At 40.4% G+C, this 21,581-nt stretch overlaps 1 protein-coding gene across 1 annotated transcript in view; it reads right to left on the reverse strand.

Annotated features, from left to right (window-relative positions):
- The window catches only part of ctnnbl1 (catenin, beta like 1), a 67,094-nt gene extending 48,767 nt beyond the window's left edge, over nt 1-18,327 (reverse strand). Inside the window, exons 1-5 of the mRNA XM_061801136.1 lie at nt 18,123-18,327; nt 14,566-14,778; nt 5,224-5,330; nt 4,980-5,121; nt 3,058-3,153 (exon numbers count right to left, since the gene is read on the reverse strand). Coding sequence (XP_061657120.1) covers nt 3,058-3,153; nt 4,980-5,121; nt 5,224-5,330; nt 14,566-14,778; nt 18,123-18,152 — 588 coding nt within the window. The 5' untranslated portion in view covers nt 18,153-18,327. The remainder of the gene's footprint in view (nt 1-3,057; nt 3,154-4,979; nt 5,122-5,223; nt 5,331-14,565; nt 14,779-18,122) is intronic.
- Between the last annotated feature and the right edge of the window lie 3,254 nt (nt 18,328-21,581).

The raw sequence follows: 21,581 nt of genomic DNA on the forward strand, positions 1-21,581 counted from the left end.
TAAAGCAGCATGGCTCGTCTTCGTGATAAGCCACCTCGGCGCCAAAATGAGCCACACCGGCCGGCTGCGATGTGCCGCGATGGCTCATCTCTGCCGCGGAAGTGGATCGGATGGGGAGGCTGTTTGGCCGTGATCGCATATCAACTGAATATGGTTTGAAATAATAGTGTAATATTGCCCCGGTAACTTCACGCGGTTGTGTGGTGTTCTCGTTTTCGAAAAGAGCTTCCGTGTCAGAAGGGGCGTGTTCGTATCCCATAGTAAGGTCCACCGCGTGTTTTCGTTCGCGAATGTCCGGGTGACATCATGGATAGAGGATACAGCCAATATGGCGACCACTTGGATGTCGTAGAATGACACTTCTGCAACTCTGCGCATGAATGACGCGCTCTCCGCTCACATTTATTTTTTTGTGTAGGCATTGAAGTGAATAATGTTATATGTATTTTTCATTACAATATCAATTTTAGAATGTTTATAGGGATGACACTTGACCTTTAAATAAAGTGATGAGTGAAAAGAAAACATTGAAAACATAGAATACATAAAACTATCAACACCAAATAAAAGTGGTTACACCAAATCGACTGGCACATCTTCCTCAGTTCTGAGGACCAAGATTTAAATCCCGGCCCTAAATTGCGTGGAGTTTGCATGTTCTCCCCGTGCCTCCGTGGGTTGTCTCAGGATACTCCCGTTTCTTCCCACACACAAACATGTATGGTAGGTTGACTGAAAACTAAATTTCCTGTAAGTGTGAATAAGAGTGCAAATGGTTGTTGACGATACGTGCCCTGCGATGGGCTGGCGACTAGTTCAGGTTGTAACTTGACTCTCACCTCAAGGTAACAGAGATTGGCTCAACCACACTTGCAACCCTTCTTAGGATAAGCAGTACCGAAAATGGATAGATGGATGACTAAGGTAAAACATTTTGGAAATATGCAGAAGGGCTATCAGTCAAGAGACTGGATAATCAAATAACGCTCACAGGGTGCCGTCTGGCTGGATAAAAGTGCAATTGCACACGAAGGAGACAGAGTCCACACTGATTTATGAGCCACCAGGGATAGTCGGGGATCTTTTCTGATTCATCTTATCAAGGGTACCACCTGGCCTTCCAGCAACAAGGACAGAGGACTTTGAGGCATTGCAGCAAGTGAAGAGACAAATGGGTCCAACCAACCCTTGCTCCCCTGAAAAAGTCTTGCCTGAAGGATGCTGTAAAGAGTAGCGAGGTTTATATCGCCCCATTGCCCAGTAAATGGACTGCATTTTTATGTCATTGTTATTCCCTTTGGAGTGTTGAAAAGCAAGCTGCATTACTGTCCTAAACAATATGACATCGAGCCTACAAGCCAATTCAGAACCACAATGAGCAGTTTGCAAGGCCTGTCATCGCAGATATTTTTGGATGATGTAGTATTGTCATCCTCATCAGGCCAGGGAAATGGCAATAGAACCTGTTTGCAGCGCCTCCAAATCTGGCGCTATAGTTCTCAGTTAGAAAAGAGGACATTGTGGCCTGTCTGTTGGGAGAGAAGTGCCACATTAAGGGCAGGTGTTTAACAACATAGTATCGAGGGGTTTTACCTAATAGTGGGTAAATGATTGAGCATGAGCAACAGAGGTAATCGGTGCAGCCTTTTCAGTGATGAGCTCGTATTACTGGTCTACTGTACTATGCAGAATTTAGCCACAAGGCTGTTCTAAAATTGTACTCTTTGATCACAAGGTTTGGCCAGTGAAAAATATAAGGTCCCTCATGTACATTAAGTGGTAAAGTTATGTTCACTTAGACATTAATCAAAAAAATTCTAGTACTAAAATAAACAGAGTAGTGCTGACTTTATCAATAAGTGACAAACGCGATTCCTTTTGCAAATGTAGTCTTTTTAATTTGAGGTTTTCATTTTCTTCCTATAACTCTCTTATGCTACATTGTTTTGCAGGTATAATGGTTCACTGTCCGATCAATCAACAGGCAGCACCATGGTGTTCAAATACTACTACTACTACTACTACGATTGACATCCTGAATTTTAGCCATACACTTCACCAGAAACTTTCTGCTTTGGGGTAGTGGTACAACAATACAAATGGCAGAAATTAGTTCTCTACATAAAGTGTTGGGCTCATCCTTGGACACTGTGTAAGGAACTATAAGCTATTTACAGTAACTAACATACACGCTATAGCAGAGATTGACAACACCGTGGTGAGGTGTTTCAGTCATGTCCAAAGATGAGGTGTAATTGGGGCTAACTCTGGTCATGCTAGAGGGACTAGCTCTCGCACTTAGCCTGGGAACACATCAGTGTCCTCACAAGGAAACAGAAGGAAGTGACCCGAAACAAGTAAATTGGGGAACTCCTGCTCGAAATGAATGCTGCTCCATCTGTTCAGACCTGGCTAAGGAAGATAAATTGAAAAGTGGGACACTGCATTTTTTTCCATTATTTATTCTACTCTGGTTCCTTGTACTAAACCACCCAAACAACAAAATATTTTACATGTATATCAGTGATGGGGGATATCACTGTAGTGTTACTTTAACCAGTGCCAATCTTTAGCTAGTCATTCCAGTTGTAAATGTGTGCATATGGGAAATACAGACAAATCTGTTGAATTGGAACCCTTTCCTCGAGACAACACCAATCTGCATATGTTTTAATTGGCCCAACAAAATGTGGACAACTGTTGTTGTCGCCCTGCTAAAACAGTCAAGTGTGTTGCTTCATAATCAGTGCCAGACTGACAATTTCTTTAGTTTGGGGCCAAACCACTTGACAAGCAGCCAATACATCACCATGCCTTTCTACAAAACATATATTTTTTATCAGTTTATAAATAGTTATCTCAAACTTTGTTTTGAATTAATAATAATTAATAAAAGGTCTTTGACTTAACAACCAGAAAAAAAAAGTAATGATTATAATGTCCAACTGAGTCCCTGAATGATCAACTGACCAAACCAACTTCTGTTCCTAGATTTGTATGCCAGAGGCCAGAAGAACTGACTCCACAAAGTGTTCATTTGATGGTGAACTCACTTACCAGAGAATCTATGAGGACCTCTGCTCCCTCCTCACTTTCATTGAGTGTGTCAATGTCAGTCAGCTCTTGGAGGAGGTCCACCACTGCTATGGCAACATGTACATTAGGTTAAGGACAACAGAGCTCTGTCTGACTTTTTGCAGTCATTCCCATCATATATTTATTCAGCGTGACAAGACAAAGATTCAAAATTATCCCCCTTTATTTATTTATTTATTAAATATAATTTTTCGATAGCTCTTGCTGCACGGTGTAGGTGGTAAGTCTGTCTGCTTCACAGTTCTGAGGTTTTAGGGCTGAGTCTTGGTTCAGGCGTTCCTGTATGTTGTTAGGATGTTCTCCCCATGCTCAAATTATGTGCCTCCCACATTAAAAAAAAATATGTATGTTAAATTTATTGATATAAAACTGCCCATTGGTGTGAATGGTTGTTCGTCTGCACATTTCCTACAATTGGCTGGAAACTAGTTCAGGGTGTAACTCAACTCTCGCTAAAAATATCAGTTAAGTTCCATCTTACCCGCAACCTTATAAGGACAAGCACTCCAGAAAATTGGTTGATATTACAGTATTCCTCTTAATCTACCTGGATACAGTATGTGTTTGTTATTAGTGAAAGCTGGCATTGATTTGAATTTTTGGTAAAGATTCCAGCAAAACTTTGCTACACATAGACATGTCAAAAGACTGAACAGACTTAAATTTGGCACAAGACAAAGTCATGACATTAAAGTGAACCTATGCTATTCCTGGGAAATAGGGGGAGAAAACTGCCTTGACACTCCCTTAAAAGTTTGTAAGTTGCTCGTAATGCCAGAAGATCACATGAAGGGACATTTTTTTTTTTTAATAAATGAAACTCCTCAATTCAAGTAAAATTCTTTCCTTCCCACTATGGAAGTAAATATGTGCCACTAGGATTTGAATTTAAAAATGCCACTGAAAATTTTATGTTGTAAAATTCCCATTGTTATTTCAAAGTCACGTGACGTCACATACTAAGGGAAGGGTTCTGTCCTGAAGTAGCCCTACCTTCTAACCACCGAATTTAGACGGTGAATTTCAGACAGCGAATTGTGGCCAGTTGAATTTCAGAGAATTTTTGCCAATTGGATCTCAAAAGGTTTGAATTTTAAAGGTTGAATTTTTTTTATATGGCGAATTTGAACATTGAAAAGTTAAACTGAAATACAGCTATTGAAAATGTGATCACTTTGAAATAATAGTATGAATTTTACTACATAAAATTTTCAGTGGCATTTTTAATTAAAATCCTGGTGGCACATATTTACTTCCATACACCACAAAAATGCCACATGATAGTGCTAGAGAGCCATACTGTTATTGCTTTGGAAAAGCAGCAAAGAAGTGGCTTTTTTAAAAAAAAAATAGCAAAGGTTCCTCAAAAACAAAAAAAATCTATGAAATGGAAAGTTGAAAAAAAGGCAATGACTTATTCTGTTATATGGTTATATGAAATGCAACAGTTTTCTGTAAGTCCATCTAATGAAAGCACATTAAACTATGCTGTCCCTATAAGACGGTGGAACATATAAACAAAAATATATTGGTAATTAATGAATAATTTTCAGACAAGCAGTGAAATTGGCTATTCTCCCGTGGAACTCCTGGTGACCTCCTGGTTGGAAATCGTTGCACTAGAGGGGATATTTGCAATTTGCTTTATGATAGTCTACGACAGGGGTCACCAACGCAGTCGATCTATTAAAAGGCATATTAGAACCGGATGAAAATAATTAAATTCTTGGGCTTTTTGGCTCACTAAACGTTTTGGAATACCATTCGTGTGACAATCACAATCACCCATAAGCTTTATTGTTAAATAATGTCTCTTGGGATTTGCTGGTTATGACCAATACAGTAAGGAACAGAGTAAGTGAATACTGGATCACAGAAAGGATATCAGTGTTTTCATGACTGAGAAGGCCCATAAGTGAGTGAACAGAGTTGAGCTCCACGAGCAGGTGATAAAGATCCGGCATGGTAGCAATCACGTGCATTTCCTGTATAATGTCGTTCAGATCCAGTTCTGACTCCATGAACCTGAATCAAGGGATGGAATGAGATGTTAAAAAAGACGGCTTGTGTTACCATTAAAAATAATTAAACTTGGCTGAAAAAAGGGCCAACAAGGAGAATGCTTACTTTTCTGGATTGTCGGGAAATTTAATCCTGAGTTCCTGATTTTTGTAGGATCGTTTCTCAAAGGTCAGGATCATTTTTTTCACTGAGCTCTCATCCACCGGCTCTGCCTTTTTGATGTAGGAGGGAAGTAGCGAGAGGGGAAAGATAAAGGGGAAAAGAGAAGAAGCTTTTTGTCAAGGCGACATGGCTATAGCACAAAGACACCCTAATTAAGTGAGAGGAGTCAGAGTTGCTGCACTATCTGTGGGATTTTACTGGAAAAAGGGAATGCATCTAACCTCCTGATGGCTTAAAAGCACTTGGCATGGTGGGGCAAATTAATGAGAGGTAAGTAAGAAAAAGACAGAACGAACGAACGCAAGCAAAGAGCAGAAAGTATTAAGACCCCCTTAAAATTATTACTCTGTTATATTACAGCCATTTGGTAAAAATCACTTAAATACAAGTATTTACACACAGCACACCATATAGTGACAGAAAAACGGAATCGCTGACATTTTTGCAGGTGTATTAAAAAAGAAAAATTGAAATATCACGTAGCCTAAATATTCAGAATCTTTTCTGTGACATATTTAATTCAGGTGTTTTCCATTTCTTCTTAACATTGAGGTGGTTCTACACCTTGATTGGCAACTAGCTGTTTGATTATCTTGAGTGGAATAGATAACAAAAGCAACACACCTGTCTACATATTACAGGGTTCATACTCAGTCTGACCAAAAAAATTTAAGGGGTTTTTAGGGGCATTCTTAGGGACTGACACGAAAAATTTAGGGCTGACACGGAAAAAATTTAGGGCCGACACGAAAGATTTAGGGCCATCATGGGAAATCAAGAGTAAGGAAAAAAGACTCACCCAATGGTGCCATCAACCGTTCTTGGTTCATCAAATGTTCCAGTACCTCAGTACCTGTGACAGTGATCACCTGTCGCTCCTTGTGGTAGTTCTCATTGATAAGACCATTGTCAACATCTTCACATAACAGTATACAGAAAAACAGATTCTAACTACAATTGCAACTATATACACAAATGTCTTCTACTGATGTCTGTCTCAGCACCCCTACTCTAGCTCCTTGAGCCTACCCAGTGCCTCCTCTATTTGTTGCTGTAGAGGTGCCAAAGTGGCTCTCTTGTCCTTTGCTCTGCCTCTGAGTGCATTGGCGTCGGTGATAAACCTCAGATTCCTCTTTTCTTCTGCCTCCTCACACAGCCTGTCAGCCTTCTCAATAAGCGTAGATATGTCAGTCTCCAATCATTTCTTCCGGTTCCGGTACTCCACATTGCGCTAATTTTTTCAACATCATTTCCACTTTTTTCAAGTTTCGCTGTTAGAGTAAAGTTGGACTCAAAAGAATATTCAGTTAAATCAAAGAAACATCAAACATGCCATCGAGGAAATGCTCCAAAGTATGGGAGTAAACTTGTTTTATTGGCAGACATCAAAACACTACTCGCATAAAGGGGGAACTCTGTGAACTCGTCAGTCCGGAAGAGCAACAACAAAAACAGTCCGTGCGGAACCCCGCACCCCAACTCGAGGTCCCACGGGTGAATTATGTAAACACCACTATGGTACAGTTTTTTTGCTACAGCTGTTCGGTTAAAACCGGTTATGAAAGTAAGCGTTTTTTGGTAATCCCTAGTGCGCATGCACTGCTAGTACCACTGCCTGAAGTTGATGCTTCACTATCTTGATATTTTAGAAACAGATTCATACCAACGGAAGATGAGAGAGTCTTCGCCAAATCAGCGTGTCTCCTGTTTTTCCGGTGCGACTCCAGCGCTTTGACGCCCATCTTTTCAAGCTGGTAATTCTGCTTGCACAGATGGCAGTAAAACATGTGCTCGACTAACCCAGCTCCCAAACTCCTTACTTTCAACCCAAGCTTCTTGAAAAATGCACTTCCCCGTGATACAAGTTGGATCGATGAAAGAACTACGCTACGTCGTAACGAAGACGAAATGAAATGGCTACTCACGGAAACAAACAATGGCATATCGACAAGATGGCGACTAGTTGTCAACACGGTGACTTCCGTTGACAATTTCCGGCTGATTTGGATGCCAGACGGATCGCTATTTTTTTTTTTTTTAAATAAAAGATTAATTTCTTTTTTAGGGAGAATTTTGGCGGTAGAGGTCCTCCCTTTGATTTTTTTTTTTTAATTTAAGGCCTTTTTAGGGGCTTGACCGGTTTTCGCGGATTTTAAGGACTTTTAGGAACCTCTAAATGCACCTTTGAAAATTTAGGGGTTTTTAGGGACTTTTAGGGCCACGTGCGAACCCTGATATAAGACAGGTGTGTTGCTTTTGCAGCTCACAGCTCACAGCTCACAGTGCAGAGCAAATTAGAATCATGAGGTCAAAGGAACCGCCTGAAGAGCTCAGAGATAGAATTGTGGCAAGGCACAGATCTGGCGAAGGTTACCAAAAAAAAAAAAAATCTGATGCACTTAGGGTTCATAAGAGCACTGTGGCTTCCATAATCCTGAAATCTAAAATGTTTGGGATGACAACCCTTCCTAGAGCTGGCCGTCCGAGACAGCTAAAGAAAAACCCAAAGATTACTGTGGTTGAGCTTCAGAAATGCAGTCGTGAGATATGAGCAAGTTTTAGAATGTCAACCATCATTGTACCACTACACCAGTTAGGGCTTTATGGCAGAGTGGCCACAATGGAGATAGAGAGACAGACAGACAGATAATTTCATATAATCCAAGAAAGGAATACAGAATCGTGGAGTTCTCCTCACTGTTGTCAATTTTCAATAGAATAATACAGTGGGTCTTCCAAATTAAGTGCCCTAAAGGTTGTACAATTTGGAAAAACAACCGTTTCCTGAAAAATGTGCAGGACATAAAAAATATTTATATTTACAGTTAGAACACTTGGAAGTGGAAACGATCACCAGCACATAACGTAAGGGAACCCCCAAAACCTAGCTCTTCTCTTAACTTTGTCACTCGTAATCTTTTAATTTTACCCAACTGCTTCAGTCAAGTAAAAAAAAAAAAAAAAAAGTTACATCTAAGTTGGATTTGCGATGGAAATTTTAATGTGTGCATAACAGAAAGGACGTCCAGTGTAACAACGCCCAAAAGAAATCATACAAGTGACTCGCTGCGCCAACCACTATCACAGAGAGGCAGAGTGTCACATATTATTTTCAGCATTATACTGTATTAATATTGCATTGCAATTCGAAGTAGAATAATACTACTGCAGTTGTGACATTACACAGACTATCAGAAACATAATTACTTAAAATTACAGCAAAAATATTGAGAGGATTTTCTTTTCTAGTCCAAATCTGGCAGACAATTTGAAGGATTTTCAAACAGATATATGTCGTTTCATTTGTAGCTGTCTATTTTCTGAGAAATTTGATGTGATCTTATGATGGACGTTACATCTTGGGTTTTTTTGGGCTTGATAGCAGCAATAAACACAGCCAGTCAGAAAGTTAGAATCCATGTTACTGATAAAGTGTGGTTATTAGTTAGGTCTGAAAGTAGCCTCTGCTAAATGGAGAAGACAAGGGTTAAAGTAGGGAAGTGAAGGTATTGACGTTCCATAAAGGATCGGTCTTGGCCCAGGTTAACAATGTCTACTTTCTCGTCAACGTACAGAATTGGCTACTGTGGGTCAAAGACAGAAAGAGAATAGGAAAGCACAGAGCCAAGAACTGCATGTGGGGGCTTTGAATGTTGGAAATATGGCAGGAAACGTGAGTGTGTTTGGTGAAATGATGATTAGTAGAAAGATGTCTAGGAGAGCAGGTGAAAAGGCGAAGAGGTTCGGGCCAGAGTTCAAATTATTTTATCATGGTGTAGATGGGAAGAGAAATGGAGTAAGGGTTATTTTAAAGGGAGCTTTAAGGAGAAATATCTTTGAGGTGAAGTGTGTCAGATCGAGTGATGAGGCTGAAATTAGAAATTGAGGGCATTATGATTAATGTAATAAGTGGTTATTCCCCACAGGTACAATGTGAACTAGAAGTGAAAGACAAATACTGCAAGGAGCTAAACGAAGTAGATATGAGACCAACCTGAACTCTGACCTGGGGGGCAGGGGGGGGTCATTTTACAGTCTTTAGTGTAGCATATTTGTTGCTAGTGCACCAATCATCAGAAACGACTGCCCGTGAGTATGTTTTAACTTAAACGAAGACCAAAAAAAGTCGACTACAAGGGCTCGTTGTGCAGCCGCCTTCAACAGAAATGTGTCATCTCTCCAGCCGATGATGCGACCAAACCGGAAGCAAAACAACGTGAGCTGAAACTCTGACGCTATGAAGCGTTGGGACAGATTGCAGCCGAACGGGGGAAAGAGGCTGCGCTGTTAGCACGGTGGACTCTCCTCTCAAAGCGCTGACAATAATGAGGAATAAAGGGAGCCAAAACTCTTGGGATTCAAAAATGTTTCCTCACAAACACCATGGATGGCACAGAGGATGACATGCTGTGACAGGAAGATAGGATCACTGTGCTTGAATGCAGGATGCAGCAGAACTGGACCAAGTCATCAATGATGAGTTTGACAGTGATGTACAAAGGTAGCTACAATGGATAGTTTTCAGATTGGAGATGAGTCAGATGCTTCTTTTGAAGTCTTGGCCAATGATGTGCAATGTAGTGGGTAAACTTCTCTATGCACAAATGTTTTATGCACAAATATATAATGGATTTTTTTTTTTAATGTTAAAAAGTGTCTTCTTCTTCTTTTCCTTTCGGCTTGTCCCGTTAGGGGTCGCCACAGCGTGTCATCTTTTTCCATCTTAGCCTATCTCCTGCATCTTCTTCTCTAACCTCAACTGCCCTCATGTCTTCCCTCACCACATCCATAAACCTTCTCTTTGGTCTTCCTCTCGCTCTTTTGCCTGGCAGCTCCATCCTCAGCACCCTTCCACCAATACACTCACTCTCTCGCCTTTGAACATGTCCAAACCATCGAAGTCTGCTCGCTCGAATCTTGTCTCCAAAACATCCAACTTTGGCTGTCCATCTAATGAGCTCATTTCTAATCCTATCCAACCTGCTCACTCCGAGCGAGAACCTCAGCATCTACATTTCTGCTACCTCCAGTTCTGCTTCCTATTGTTTCTTCAGAGCCACCCCCTCTAATCCATACATCATGGCCGGCCTCACCACTGTGTTATAAACTGTGCCCTTCATCCTAGCAGAGACTCTTCTGTCGCATAACACACCAGACACCTTCCGCCAGCTGTTCCAACCTGCTTGGACTCGTTTCTTCACTTCCTTACCACACTCACCACTGCTCTGGATTGTTTACCCTAAATATTTGAAGTCCTCCACCCTCGCTATCTCTTCTCCGAGTAGCCTCACTCTTCCCCCTCCACATTTCTCATTCACGCACATATATTCTGTTTTGCTTTGAATAATCTTCATTCTTCTCCTTTCCTGTGCATGTCTCCATCTTTCTAATTGTTCCTCTGCATGCTCCCTGCTTTTCACTGCATATCACAATATCATCCATACCTCCACCGGTATGTCATCAGGACCAACTGCCTTTCCATTTTTCATCCTTTGTAGTGCCTTTCTGACTTCCCCCTAACTAATCATTGCCACTTCTTGGTCCTTCACACTTGCCTCTTCAACTCTTCCTTCTCTCTCATTTTCTTCATTCATCAACATCTCAAAGTATTCTTTCCATCTATTTAGCACACGACTGGCACCAGTCAACACATTTCCATCTCTATCCTTAATCACCCTTCCCTGCTGCACATCCTTCCCATCACTATCCCTCTGTCTGGCCAACCTGTAGAGATCCTTTTCTCCTTCTTTCGTGTCCAACCTGGTGTACATGTCTTCATATGCCTCTTGTTTAGCCTTTGTCACCTCTACCTTTGCCCTACGTCGCATCTCGGTGTACTCCTTTCGCCTCTCCTCAGTCCTCTCAGTGTCCCACTTCTTCTTCACTAATCTCTTTCCTTGTATGACTCCCTGTATTTTGAGGTTCCACCACCAAGTCTCCTTCTTCCCTTTCCTACCAGAAGACACACCAAGTACTTTCCTGTCTCTCTCTCTGATTACCTTGGCTGTCGTCGTCCAGTCTTCCGGGAGCTTGTGCTGTACATCGAGAGCCTGTCTCACCTCGTTCTGAAAGTCCGCACAACATTCTTCCTTTCTCAGCTTCCACCACATGCTCTACCTTTGTCTTCTTAATCTTCCTACCCACCACCAGTGTCATCCTACACACCACCATCCTATGCTGTCGAGCTACACTCTCCCCTACCACTATTTTACAGTCAGTAATCTCCTTCAGATCACGTCGTCTGCACAAAATATAAATCCGCCTGCGTGCTTCTACCTCCGCTCTTGTAGGTCACTATATGTTCCTCCCTCTTCTGGAAATAAGTCTTCACTACAGCCATCTCCATCCTTTTTGAAAAGTCCACCACCATCTGTCCCTCAAAGTTCATTTCCTGGATGCCGTACTTATCACTTCTTCATCGCTCTGTTTCCTTCCCCAACATGTCCATTGCAATCTGCACCAATCACAACTCTCTCGCTGTCTGGGATGCTCAGAACTACTTCATCTAGTTCCTTCTAGAATTTCTCTTTCAACTCTAGGTCACATCCTACCTGTGGGGCATTAGACGCTAACCACATTATACACAACACCCTCAATTTCAAATTTTAGTCTCATCACTCGATCTGATACTCTTTTCACCTCCAAGACATTCTTAGCCAGCTCTTCCTTTAAAATAACCCCTATTCCATTTCTCTTCCCAACTACTCCGTGGTAGAATAATTTAAACCCTGCTCCTGAACTTCTAGCCTTACTATCTTTCCACCTACCCTCTTGGATGCCCAGTATATCAACCTTTCTCCTAATCATCATGTCAACCAACTCCTGAGGTTTTCCTGTCATAGTCCCAACATTCAATGTCCCTACACTCAGTTGTAGGCTCTGTACATTCCTCTTTTCTTCTGACGACAGATCCAGTTTCCTCCTCTTCTTTGTCTTCGACCCACAGTAGCTGAATTTCCACCACGCCCTGCAGGTTACCAGTGCCGGAGGTGGGCGTTGTTAACCCGGGCCATGACCGATCCGGAATGGGATTCTTTAGATGAACGCTCATATATTTTAGGCACAGTTTTTATGACGGATCCCCTTTGCAACCTGACGCAACCCTCAGTATTTATCCAGGCTTGGGACCGGCGTACAGATTGCACTGGTTTGTGCCCCCATAGGGCTGCATTAACTAGTGTAAAATAGTTTAATTATTTAAGACTGTCTTCTATTTCTTTTACTTTCGGCTTATCTATTCAAGGGGTCGCCACAGCATGTCATTTTTTTTTCCATCTAAGCCTATCTCATGCATCCTCTTCTCTAAGACTGTAATATGTGTTATCAACAGTGAAAGGAGTGTTAATTAGTGATGCTTCCCATAACCGTTGAATACCCGAATGTATTGTGCATGGTTATACAAGTTGTTTTTCACTCACTTGTTTTTCACTTTCGTATCACTCACTTGTTTTTCGCATCACTTGTTTTTCCTGGTCAAGACATCTGGACCGTTTCACTATCTTGTTCACATGCATACCAAAGACGAACATTGTTGTGGGATGTCTTGACAGTTATGGCTGCGTAAGATGTTTCTCAGAGCCTGAAGGACACACTTAGGTGTCAATAGTAAATCAGGAAACAATTGTTGCGGCGCCAGGTGGGACGGGTAGGCCACCCGTCCTTTCTCTCGCACGCAACTGAAAAGTATAATAGAGAGATGCAGAGTACAAACAGGTAGAGTCTCCTGCGGGTTTCGTACGGATGCCCAGCTGGTTGACAAGCGGACCTCTACCTGGGTGAACGGCTCTCCACCTTCTCGGCATAGGTAAGGGGCTCATATGATTGATTTCACGCAACGTCAACTGTATTTTGAGAACTTGCATTTGGTCGAAATAAATATGCCAGTTATTGAGGCTAAATAGCATTTGGGAACGTTGGTCTTTTGTTGAGTGTCGTCTTTGTCTCCTGAGCGCCGACCAGCACCGATCCTTTCAATAAAACAAATAGTATTAGTAAAATGTTATGCCATTATTGAGCATTTATTTTAGTTGGTTGAGGGATTCTGTTCTAACAATTGCAGCGACCATAACAAACATGTCGTGTGGCCTGTCCCGAGATATATATTACTGCTGCATCAGTGCATGTACAAAGATTATTATTAACGATTGTTGTCCTGACGACTTTTTGAAAAACATTACAAGTACAAACAAAAGTACAAACCTAGCAAAATAGAAATACAGATAATTGATATAAATAAATAATATAATATTTGGAGCATATGGATTGCAGCAAATTGGTGGTTTACATTGTTCATTGGTAGAAGGGTTTTCCTGATTTTTTAAGTCAAGTTTGGGGGTGCGCATTATACTCGAGAAATTGCGGTAATTGCCGAAATCCATCGATATTTTCTGGTCTTTTCTGCTGGTATTCCATAGAATGATCTCTTTGAATATCTGTCTCGTCTGCTCTGACAACCAACAGCACAACAGGTCCCGGGTATTGTAAATATTCTACTCCGGTTCAATGTCTCCCACTATGTCGAGTAGCTCTGTTAGACCGGCAATATGGCACACTAAAAATACTGACATCGGGTGCACAAGCTCTATGAACACAACGATCTGCCAACAAATGGCATGAAGAACAAAACTACACAATGTAATCAGAATGCAACGAAGTACGGCAGCGTGCACGAGGAAGTGACCCCCGCCCCCATGGCTGCTGTCTAACACCCGACTGAACTCTGTGCTTCCACAGCAGCGCACAGTAGGTCGCTGCACACGGGCCCGTGGAGAACCACACCCCTGACATATTTATTACGTGGTGTAAAAATGTTCGGGTCAGCGAGAATTTTTACCGTCAGTTGGGAAACCGGAACCACAGTTTTTTGGGGGGTTTTAGTTTTTGTACGTGCTTGGGCTGTGGTTATTTTAATGGTTTGAATGTAAATTATGTAATGACAAATCACTTCAACATCAGTACAGAAAATGAAACAGCATTCTCGTATTTTTAGTTCGCATTTGAGTCAATGATTTCACAAAATAAAAATATCGTAAATATTTCACAGTAACTATTCCCTGAGCGCCCTGTGATTTTTGCAAAAAAAAAAAAATGGAAAAGTACAGAGCACACAAAGTGCTAATCCTTTGATGCTTGCCGAATGTAGGTCTAGTACGTACGGTAACATCTCGTTTGACGTCGGCCTTTTGAGCCATATGTTCCCTAAACATCTGGACAGAATTTCAAATTGTACAACCTCAGGAGCATTTGATGTTTACAGTTCTACTGTGTATAAATAAATTCATCTACCTCGGGATCATCTTCATCCTGGTCCATCAGTTTCTCCAAGATCTTCTTACGATCCACAGTCAAGTCACCACTGTCCTTCTTGTCACCACCCCCCTCATTACCTGCTCCTGGCCCATCTCTGTGTCTGCCACTTATCAGCTTCTGATGCTTTGCACTTCGCAGATTCTCCTCTCCTGCATCATCCTCTCTGGAACGTGTTGCTCCTCTATCAGGCTGCAAGGTGAGAGGCGACATGTTTAAGACATTGATATGAAATTAACATCAAGGGCATACTATGTGAGCCATTTACAAAGATAAAAATGCTACCACCTTCACCATCTTTAGAAATACAAGTACAAATAAAATCTGTTACTTAAAAAAAACAACAACTGCAATAGATGGCATCCATTAAACTGTACATTTATGTACAGTGGAGTGAAAAGTAATGAGCCCCTTCCTAAATTCTTTTATTTTTGCTGTTTCCCTAATTTAATGATTAAGATAAACAAACATGACACATATAAAACCCAAGTGAATTTCAAATGCTATTTTTAAATTATTTCATTTTTTTAGGAAAGGAAAAACTGAAAGTTGCCTTGGTCTGCGTGAAATGTAATTACTTGTTAAATCATGACTTAATCACAATTTTTGGTTAATCTTTATTGAGCTCAACCATGCCTGATTACCTCCAGACATGTTCAATGAAGTAATCTATCCTGACAAAAATCAAATTGGATAAAAGATTTAATAAAGCTGCAACAAAATGACACGATCCCCCAAAAATTCCAGAACAGTCAAAAAATAATCAACATCTATCAGTCTGCAAAGGGTTAGAAAAGCCATTTTTAAAGCTTTAGGATTTCGGCGAACCATATGATGACCTATTATCCTCACATGGAGAAAACATGGAACCGTCGTGACTGGTGAACCTTCCAAGGAATCTCCGCCCTACAGCAATTACCCCAGGAAAACAAATATGACTTATCCAAGAGGCAACTCGGGAAACTCAGGGCAACATTTAAAGAAATGCATGCTTGCCTCAGTTAAGGACATTGTTCATGACTCAACAATAAGGAAAAGGCTGGAGAAAAAGGGCATCCATGACAGAGCTCTACGGCAAAAACCATTCCTGACCAAAAAGAGCATGAAGGCTAAGATTACCTTTCTTTAAAAAAAAATAAATAAAATCAAAATGATTCCCAAGAATTATGGACTGACAGACGAGATGAGAAATTAACGTTTTGTTAAATAAGTGTCTCTTTACATCTAATGAAAATGTAGCACAGGATTTCAGAGAAAGAACATCATACCAACAGACAATCATGGTGGTGGTAGTGTGATGGTCTTCGGCTACTTTGCTCCTTCAGGACCTGGACAACTTGCTGAGATTGATGGAACCATGAATTCTGCTCTTTAAAACCAAATTCTTAAGAGGAATGTTCAGCAATAAGGTTGTAACCTCAAGATGCAGTGGTCGACTTCTAAATGTCTTAAAATAATAAAATGAAAGTTTTGGAGTAACCTGGTCCAAGTCGAGACTTGAATCCAAGTGAAATGCAATGGCATACCTTAAAGATGTAATCCAGAGGACCTATATTTTATTTATGTATCACACAAACGTAGCAAATTTTTCCATGAAAAAAATATTTTAAAAAATTCTCAACAACAGCTAAGAAATAAATTCACACCAAAGTGCAAATTTTTTTTGTAATCCGAATGCCTCCGATTGCTGTTTCAAACAGAGGCGCTGTAGAAGCTGATGCCGTGTGACGTCACATCGAGACAACCCCAGTAAAGAAAATAACTTCCCACACAGACAATCATACACGCTGCGAGTGGGATCTAGAGGAGATAGACAGCAGTGTATGGAATGCTCTGTGGAAGAGATAGGAACTGAAGAGGAGGAATTTTCTTATTTTTCCCATGTTCGAAATACATCCCAGGCAGGTCTAATTTCAACCATATATGTTCGAACCTGAGTTGACGAGTGCAACACAAGGACAGGATTCGGCGAGACGTGACGAAGTTGACGTGGAACTTCGCACCCAACAGAGTGGTAGGTGCCTCAAGAAATCTACGTACACCTTGTTGACAAAATAATGCAATTCAAACAAGTTTAAACGTCCGATGCTGCTTGCACTCAATAGTGAGTTGTTTGTTGTTGTTGTTGTTGTACTAGAGAATGAGTAGGCGTAAAACCAAAATCGGAACCTTCGGTATTGTTTAAAGATCACATGGTTATAGCCCATTCTTTGCATTATTTACATGCATTTAGCCCTAACACTTGGGAGGACACACTGCCATAGTCAAACTTCAGCATCAACAGTACACTAACTTTATACAGTGTCCAAATTTCGTCGTCACCTAAACATCACATGGATACGGAGCGTTCATCTGAGATGTCACGCTGTGGTGACCCCTAGCAGGACAAGCCAAAAGAAACTTACTTACTATATGTCTGTATCGATGTACTTACATTTAAAACGAGGTAGATACTTGTCAATACTAAACAATTGAACACGTACGTACTAACTTGCTACCGAACAAGAGTGAATGCTGTACTGGGTTTTCTAAGCAGTCCTCCGTGAAATGCTTGCAATATATTACTGTCCACTTTGATTTGTAAGTCCAAAGCGCCCGCTTTGTCTTCACAAACCTGGTCCATAACCTGCCTATCAGCTCATCTTTCGCCCATTCATGTAAGCTGACTGTGTCAGCGTTTGACGCAGAACAGCCGTATACAACACATTTCCTCACTATCTTTGCTTGCTTTTTCACTCTCTGGCTAAATGATGTCGTGACATCACATTACGGAGAGTTATGGAACTTGCTGAATCTAAGTGACATTTTTAACAAAATTTTGAGACTGACTTTGACACTAATTTATTTCTTTGCTGTTGTGTTGAGAATTTAAAAAAAGAAAAAATGTGAAATTTTAGCTACGTTGTATTATAGACAAATAAAATACAGGTCCTCTGGATTAGATCTTTTAAAAGACTGTTTGTGCTTGAAAACATTCTACCTTTTTGAATTCAAACATTTCTGCAAGGAAGAGTGGTGCAAAGTTTCTTCACAGTGATGTGAAAGACTCATTGCCAGTTATGGTAAACGCTGAATTTCAGTCCCTACCAGATTTTAGGGATCTGGCCATAACTTTTCCCCACACAGGGCCAGATATATTGAATTTTTTTTTCCTTTAATAAATGAAATCACTATCTAAAAACAGCATTTTAATTTCACTTGGGTTATACCATGTGAACCAAGTGGGTTATATCGACCAGCGCTATCAGTCAAAGAACCACCAGGACCAAGCACATCAGGTATAATCATTAATCCCTGGTAAACACAATCAAAAAATTGGGGGGGGGGGGTGTTTTGTCGCGCTGTGAACTACATAATAACAATTTACAACTACCGAATGAAAGCAGACACGTAAACCTAATACGCGAGACTAGAGAAAATCGCTAGCATTGAAACACGGAGCCCATTCGATTCAACGGAATTGTTGGCGACATGAAGTTCTTTTAAAAATAATAATAATAATAATTGGTGAGTGTGGAAGAGAGTCTAAACCATACCTGATAATTTAAAAGCTCTCCAACATCCATATCTATTCACTTGAAAATCTCAACGTGCCACTATTTAAACTGTAGGAAAATTAACGATTTGTGTATTTAGTCTGAAGGTTGAGCGGCTAATCGCTGTGCCGTAAAACAGTAGTCACGTTTCGTGAAGCGATATTACTGTCGTAACGGCAAACCCTGACTATGAATCTAGCACGCTTACAGCAACCCAGTTATGCGATGTGCGGCGGCCATATTGGCAGGGGCAACGTTTCCATCAAAGGCAATGGATGGACATGGAATATACCTGTGAAAAAAACAGTGCCTTGTGAAAGTATTCGGCCCCCTTGAACTTTTAAACATTTCGCCACATTTCAGACTTCAAACATAAAGATATAAAATTTTCATTTTTTTTTATCAAGAATCAACAACAAGTGGGAAACAATCATGAAGTGGAACAACATTTATTGGATATTTGATACTTTTTTACCAAATAAAAACAGAAAAGGGGGGTGTGCAATATTATTCGGCCCCTTTATTTCAGTGCAGCAAACTCACTCCAGAAGTTCAGTGAGGATCTCTGAATGATCCAATGTTGACTGAGGATGATAAATAGAATCCACCTGTGTGTACTCAAGTCTCTGGATAAATGCACCTGCTCTGTAATAGTCTCAGGGTTATGTTTAAAGTGGAGAGAGCATCATCAAGACTAAGGAACACACCAGGCAGGTCCGAGATACTGTTGTGGAGATGTTTAAAGCCGGATTTGTATACAAATATTTCCCAAGCTTTAAACAACTCAAGGAGCACTGTGCAAGCAGTCATATTGAAATGGAAGGAGTATCAGACCACTGCAAATCTACCAAGACCCGGCCGTCCCTCTAAACTTTCACCCCAAAGAAGGAGAAGACTGATCAAAGGTGCAGCCAAGAGACCCATGATCACTCTACAGGTGAGGTGGGAGAATCTGTCCATAGGACAACAATTAGTTGTACACTGCACAAATCTGGTCTTTATGGAAGCGTGGCAAGAAGAAAGCCATTTCTCAAAGATATCTATAAAAAAGTCTCGTTCACAGTTTGCCACAAGCCACCTGGGTGACACACCAAACATGTGGAAGAAGGTGGTAAGATGAAACCAAAATCAAACATTTTGGCCACAATGCAAAACAATATGTTTGGCGTAATAGCAACACATCTCATCATCCTGAACCCATCATCCCCACTGTCAAATATGGTGGTGGCAGCCTCATTGTTTGGGCCTGCTTTTCTTCAGCAGGGACAGAGAGGATAGTTCAAATTGATGGGAAGATGAATGAGCCAAATAAAAGACCATTCTGGAAGAAAATCTGTCGGTGTCTGCAAAAAACCTGAGACTGGGACAGAGATTTATCTTGCAACAGAACAATGATACAAAACATAAAGCCAAATCTACAATGAAATGGTTCACAAATAAACGTATCCAGGTGTCAGAATGGCCAAGTCAAAGTCCAAATCTATGGTCAGAGCTGAAGACTGCTGTTTAAAAATGCTCTCCATCCAATCTCACTGAACTCCAGCTGTTTTGCAAGGAAGAATGGGCAAGAATTCCAGTCTCTCTGTGTGCAAAACTCATAGAGACACATCCCAAGCGACTTGCAGCTGTAATTGCAGCAAAAGATGGCCTTTAAAGTTTTAATGCAAGGGGGTCGAATAATATTGCGTGCTCCAGTTTTCAGGTTTTTATTTTTTAAATTTGAAAATATCCAATAAATTTCATTACACATCATGATTTTGTACCACCTGTTGTTGATTCTTGACAAAAAAAATAATAATTTTATATTGCTATATTTATGGTTGAAGCCTGAAATGTGGCGAAAGGTTAGAAGGTTGAAAAGTTCAACGGGGCCGAATACTTTCAACAAGGCACTGTACCTTTGAAGTCATCCTGTGTGGAGTTTTCACATTCTCCCCATTCTTCCTGGGTTTTATATACCTCTGTTTCCTCCCATTTTATGAAACATACATTTTATGTTGATTAAAGGTCTTGTAATTTGGCTATATAGATCTCCATAGAATGACTTTCTGTCATGGACTAAGTTTATGTGTTTGTTTCATTTGAGAAAAACACCTTGGTTTTCTCATACAAGTGTCCAAAAAGTTCCTTCTGACAGCAACATCTGTTTGGCCCACCTATGCATCCGTGTTGTCGATATTTGATTCAGACCACCTCCCCCCCCTTTCCGCTGATTGGTTGCCTCCATATCAAGGAGAGCAAGTTTGTTCTGTTGAAATCAGGATTGCATGGACGATTTAAATTCATATTTTTACATTATTACTGGGGCACCATAGAGACAATATTTCAAATAGAAGAAAGAGTTTGTTTCGAAATATGTCCCCTTAGACTAAATTGTTGAAAAGTATGAATGTTGAGTGGTTGTTTGGCAATATGTGCGCTGCGATTGCCTGGTGTATAGAAGATGGGTGGATGAATGATTGAATGCCTGGATGGATGATGGACACAATCATTGATACTTTCAGCATCTCCTTAATAACATTGCCATATCATTTCTCTGCAAAAGGATTCTGGGCTAACAATGGCAAATAATGCCCAGTGTTGCTTCTCCACTAAATTTGAAAGAGAATGTTACAATTCCATGGATGGTGTGAGGGCTGATATAATTCCATCACAACAGGTTAGTATTATTATATTTAGGGATGTTCGATATCCCTTTTTTCAGACCGATACCAGGATTAAATGATACCAACCCTGCACAATTTGTACAAAACAACTTGTTCTATAGAACTTTGGCTGTGATTTTCTACAGAATTTCTACAGAAAAATAGAATTTCTATAGAAATTTTATAAGATTTGGGTCCTAAAGTTCTATAGTTCTTTACAAATTCTTTTATAAATGTTCTATGGAACATTTTTTAGCAGGGAAGTATTGAAACCCCTAGTAAATTTGATAAATTTTAATTAACACAGTCACAGATTAATGTGAACAAGACCTTCCTTTCTTTGTTATGCACATTATGATTCACCTAAGCGTCAAACCGCCGCTGCATTGCACAATTTTCATTTTATTTTATTTTTTTGTCTTAAGTGTCACTGGCTGGTATTGGCAGCCTTCACGAGTACTTTACCCAATACCTTCAAATCACCCGATACCTATAATAAATAAAATAACATACAGTCCATTTTAGTATAATTTAATCAGATCTAGTCTAATCTCAAGAGATTTTTTTTTATTATTATTATTGCATTCTGATGAACTAGAAGTTATTAGCTGCTAATTTTGCACTGAAGATGCAAAACAAGCATCGAAGAAGTCACATTGTCTTTTCACAAATAAAAGAAAAACTTCATAATCACTGTTGTCAGATTATATTTTGTCTCCATTCAACAGGGGGCACATTGTGGCCAGAACTGATGCGTTATTTCATTTGTCCCAGCACCCTCAAATACATCATTAAAACTGAAAGAAAATCTCCC

Source organism: Syngnathoides biaculeatus, chromosome 2, assembly GCF_019802595.1.
Source record: "Syngnathoides biaculeatus isolate LvHL_M chromosome 2, ASM1980259v1, whole genome shotgun sequence".
NCBI lineage: Eukaryota > Metazoa > Chordata > Actinopteri > Syngnathiformes > Syngnathidae > Syngnathoides > Syngnathoides biaculeatus.